Source organism: Phalaenopsis equestris, unplaced genomic scaffold (assembly GCF_001263595.1).
Source record: "Phalaenopsis equestris unplaced genomic scaffold, ASM126359v1 Scaffold000212, whole genome shotgun sequence".
Taxonomy (NCBI): Eukaryota; Viridiplantae; Streptophyta; class Magnoliopsida; order Asparagales; family Orchidaceae; genus Phalaenopsis; species Phalaenopsis equestris.
In genome coordinates this window covers 148333-151581 of record NW_018164654.1, presented here as the reverse complement: position 1 = coordinate 151581, position 3249 = coordinate 148333, and the positions used below count along the sequence as shown (strand labels likewise).

Here is a 3249-nt window from a genome sequence, read left to right as displayed (position 1 = left end):
AAGCTAAATTCCAGTAGTGTATTTATAGTGGGTTGCCCAAGGAAACAAAAATAGGATAATAATCAGAAGAAAGAGAATTCATAACTTAAAAAAAATGAGGAAATAAATTAAGCCAAATAGTATTACATAGAACCCTATATAATAAACATTTAATAAGATTCTATAGCTAATTATTAAACCAGTTATAAGAAAAACTAATATTATGCAATTCAATACGGCCAAAAAAAGTAATACAATTTTTAAAATAAAAAAGTCTAATAGGACTAAGAAGGTTACCCCCAATTCATCTAATAAGATTCAATGATCATTTACATTCACCTCAATATAATTAATTAGATTGCACAAATCTTTTTTGACAAAAGCATCATTGTTAGCATAAAGAACAATAATGAAAATTTTACTAGAAGAAGAAAAAGAAGTAAGACCATATATGCATTGGGAGTTAATATTTAAAATAAAAGATTACAAAATCTCATAATTTCAGTTGATCTAATCAAATCCTTGCATTTTCATAATAACTAAAATTATTGAAACTAAATTCATTAGGAAATAACTTGAAAGTATTTAAAGTAACCAAATCAGAAGGAGAGGAAGAGGAAAGTATGGTTTCTAAAAGACATTAAAAATCAACCTTATTATCTTTAAGGAGATTCTTACAATCAACAATCTGATCAATATTATTCAACGCATACATTCTAAATAATAATATTATGAAGTAATATTAAAAAAACACTAAAAAAAAGTAAAAAATACAATAGAAAAAGAAAGTAAAAAAAGCTTTCTTTTAGATTGCATTTTAGAAGTAGGCCAACATGAAGAATTATTAGAAGAAGAGATATCATTATGCACCATATTCATTGAGACATAAAAATTAAAAAATCTGATATTCTCAATAACAAAATTACTCACCAAAGTATTGTCAAAGTAAAACTCTATCAGAAGGCAGAATAAAAATCACTTCAACAAGCATCACTATGCAAACTAACGTCAATAAAGGAAATATGATCATCACCATATTCACTATTATTAGAAGAACCATAAAAAAATATTAAGATTAGGGGGTATGTAATAATTAAATGATACCGGTAACAAGAATATAATTAATTAAATGTTGAATATTAGCAATGTTCACAGAAATAAGAATATCATTAGTAGGAAGAATTTATACCCTAAGAAACCCTAACAGGTGAAGAATGAGAAATCGAGATAATCAAATTAATAACATTTCTAAGAGCTCTAGAATTCAAATTTCTGTTGTGATTCTGACCTGCAAAAGTAGAAACAATAGGTGCAGACTTATATGAGGGTGACTTAGAACAATTCAGAGAATCATGAGCAAAAGTAGAACAAATTTTATAAGGATTAGATCTCTCTTCATAAATAACCTGTTGGACTATATCTTTAATGTTCACATTAAGAAAATATATTAACTAAAAGAGATAATTCAATATTAAAAGGAATACCGACTCTCACATAAGTTAACCTAGTAACTTTTGAAGTTAACGTATCCACTGCGAGAAGGACACCAAGTTTAGTTCTGATCTTGAAAATATCATTCTTAGGGTATGTTTGAGACAACTGCAGCTTATTAAATAATCTGCTGATAAGCTAATTAAAAATAATCTGTTGACAGCTATGTGTGGTGGTTATTATAAATTTTTATTTTTTTGAAAAAGTCAAACTGCTGCCAGAAAGTTGCCACCACAATTAAATAGGTGCGGTGTGAAAATGTTATTTTCAACATGTTTTTTGAAAAAGTCAAACTGCTGCAAGAAAGTTGCCACCACAACTAAATAGGTGCGGTGTGAAAATGTTATTTTCAGCATTTTAAAAATGCATAAATTGTCAAAATACAGTTTACCCATACAGATCAGGTGCGTTTTTAAAACGTCACCGCATCAAATAAGCAGTCCCCAAGAGACTTATTTCATGAGTTTGTAAACATGGGTCAATCAATAAAAATAAAATAAAATCTAAAAAATAATAGTAATTCACTGCATCTCCAATCTCCAGATGACATGTGTCCGTCCCCTCTTACCCGGCACATGTCATCACCACCGCATACCGAATCGCCTCGTGTCCTCCCGCGGCTAAAACGCGTTCGATTGAAATCTTTTTTTTTTTTTTATTTTACTCATTTTAAAAATGGACCGAAATCCCAAAACCGGCATCTCACTGAAGCCCACTCTTCTACCCATTTCCTATTTATATCCATCCCACACAAATCCGATCTCGCAGAAGAGCAACAAAACAGCATCAATGGCGAAATCACCTGCTGGGATTCAGAACATGGATGAAGTAGAAAAGGTATTTAATCGCTTTGACACCGATGGTGATGGCAAGATCACAGCCTCCGAGCTCGGAAACGTTGTGCGCGCTCTCGGGTCCAACGTCTCCGATGAAGAGCTGAGGTCCATGATCGAGGAAATGGACGCTAACCAGGATGGTTTCGTGGATCTAGGTGAGTTCGCTCACTTCAACCGCGCTGGGGATGGTCCGGTCAAGGGGGAGGAGGACATCAAGGATGCGTTCGATATCTACGATATGGACGGGAACGGCTTGATTTCAGTGAAGGAGCTGCATCTGGTGCTTAAGAGGCTGGGGGAGAGGTGTTCTTCCAATGATTGCTCGCGGATGATTGATTCTGTGGATTCTGACGGTGATGGATGTGTGAATTATGACGAGTTTAAGAAGATGATGGGAAATGATTCGGGAGGACAAAAGGCGGCTTCGAAGGAGGTGAGTAACGGGAATTAGGGTTTGGTTTGTAGATATGGGGTTTCGGTTTTCCTAGGGGTTGTGTAAGTTTTATGTGTTGTGATATGCTGCTATTCTGGTGTTCTCTAATGTCTAATAGTTGATTGCTAACTGTCTTGTGAGATATAGTTGTAAGAAGTTACTGGGATTTCAAACTAATTATGATACTATTTATGTATTACAGGTATGGGGTTTTAACTTATATACCATAGTGCTGTTAGGATTGTGAATTAGGTTGAAATATTCTCCATCGTTTAGAATTTATCTCACTTCTTTGGTTGATTTACGACAACGAGTTCACTATGGAAATTGAAGTGATCTAAATTTGGATAAAATTGAACTAATTAGGGGTGTATCAAAATCAGACCTGATTGATGAACCAGGGTGAAATTAGGCTTCGTTTGAAGGAGCTTCGCTGTTCGAGGAAGCTTCTTAAATATTCGCGTGGCTGAACGGACATTATCATCTGAGTATAGAAAAGAAAAAAAAAAA

At 33.6% G+C, this 3249-nt stretch overlaps 1 protein-coding gene across 1 annotated transcript; it reads left to right on the top strand.

Moving 5' to 3' along the window:
- Positions 1 to 2176: 2176 nt before the first annotated feature.
- Positions 2177 to 2944, top strand: LOC110023124 (probable calcium-binding protein CML18). Its single transcript, XM_020722376.1, has one exon. The coding sequence runs from the start codon at positions 2260 to 2262 to the stop codon at positions 2755 to 2757; it is 498 nt and encodes a 165-aa protein (XP_020578035.1). The 5' UTR covers positions 2177 to 2259; the 3' UTR covers positions 2758 to 2944.
- The last annotated feature ends 305 nt before the right edge of the window (positions 2945 to 3249 follow it).

Excerpts from the sequence above, each read along its gene's own strand:
- LOC110023124 (XM_020722376.1), top strand. The coding sequence starts at position 2,260 with ATGGCGAAATCACCTGCTGGGATTCAGAACATGGATGAAGTAGAAAAG.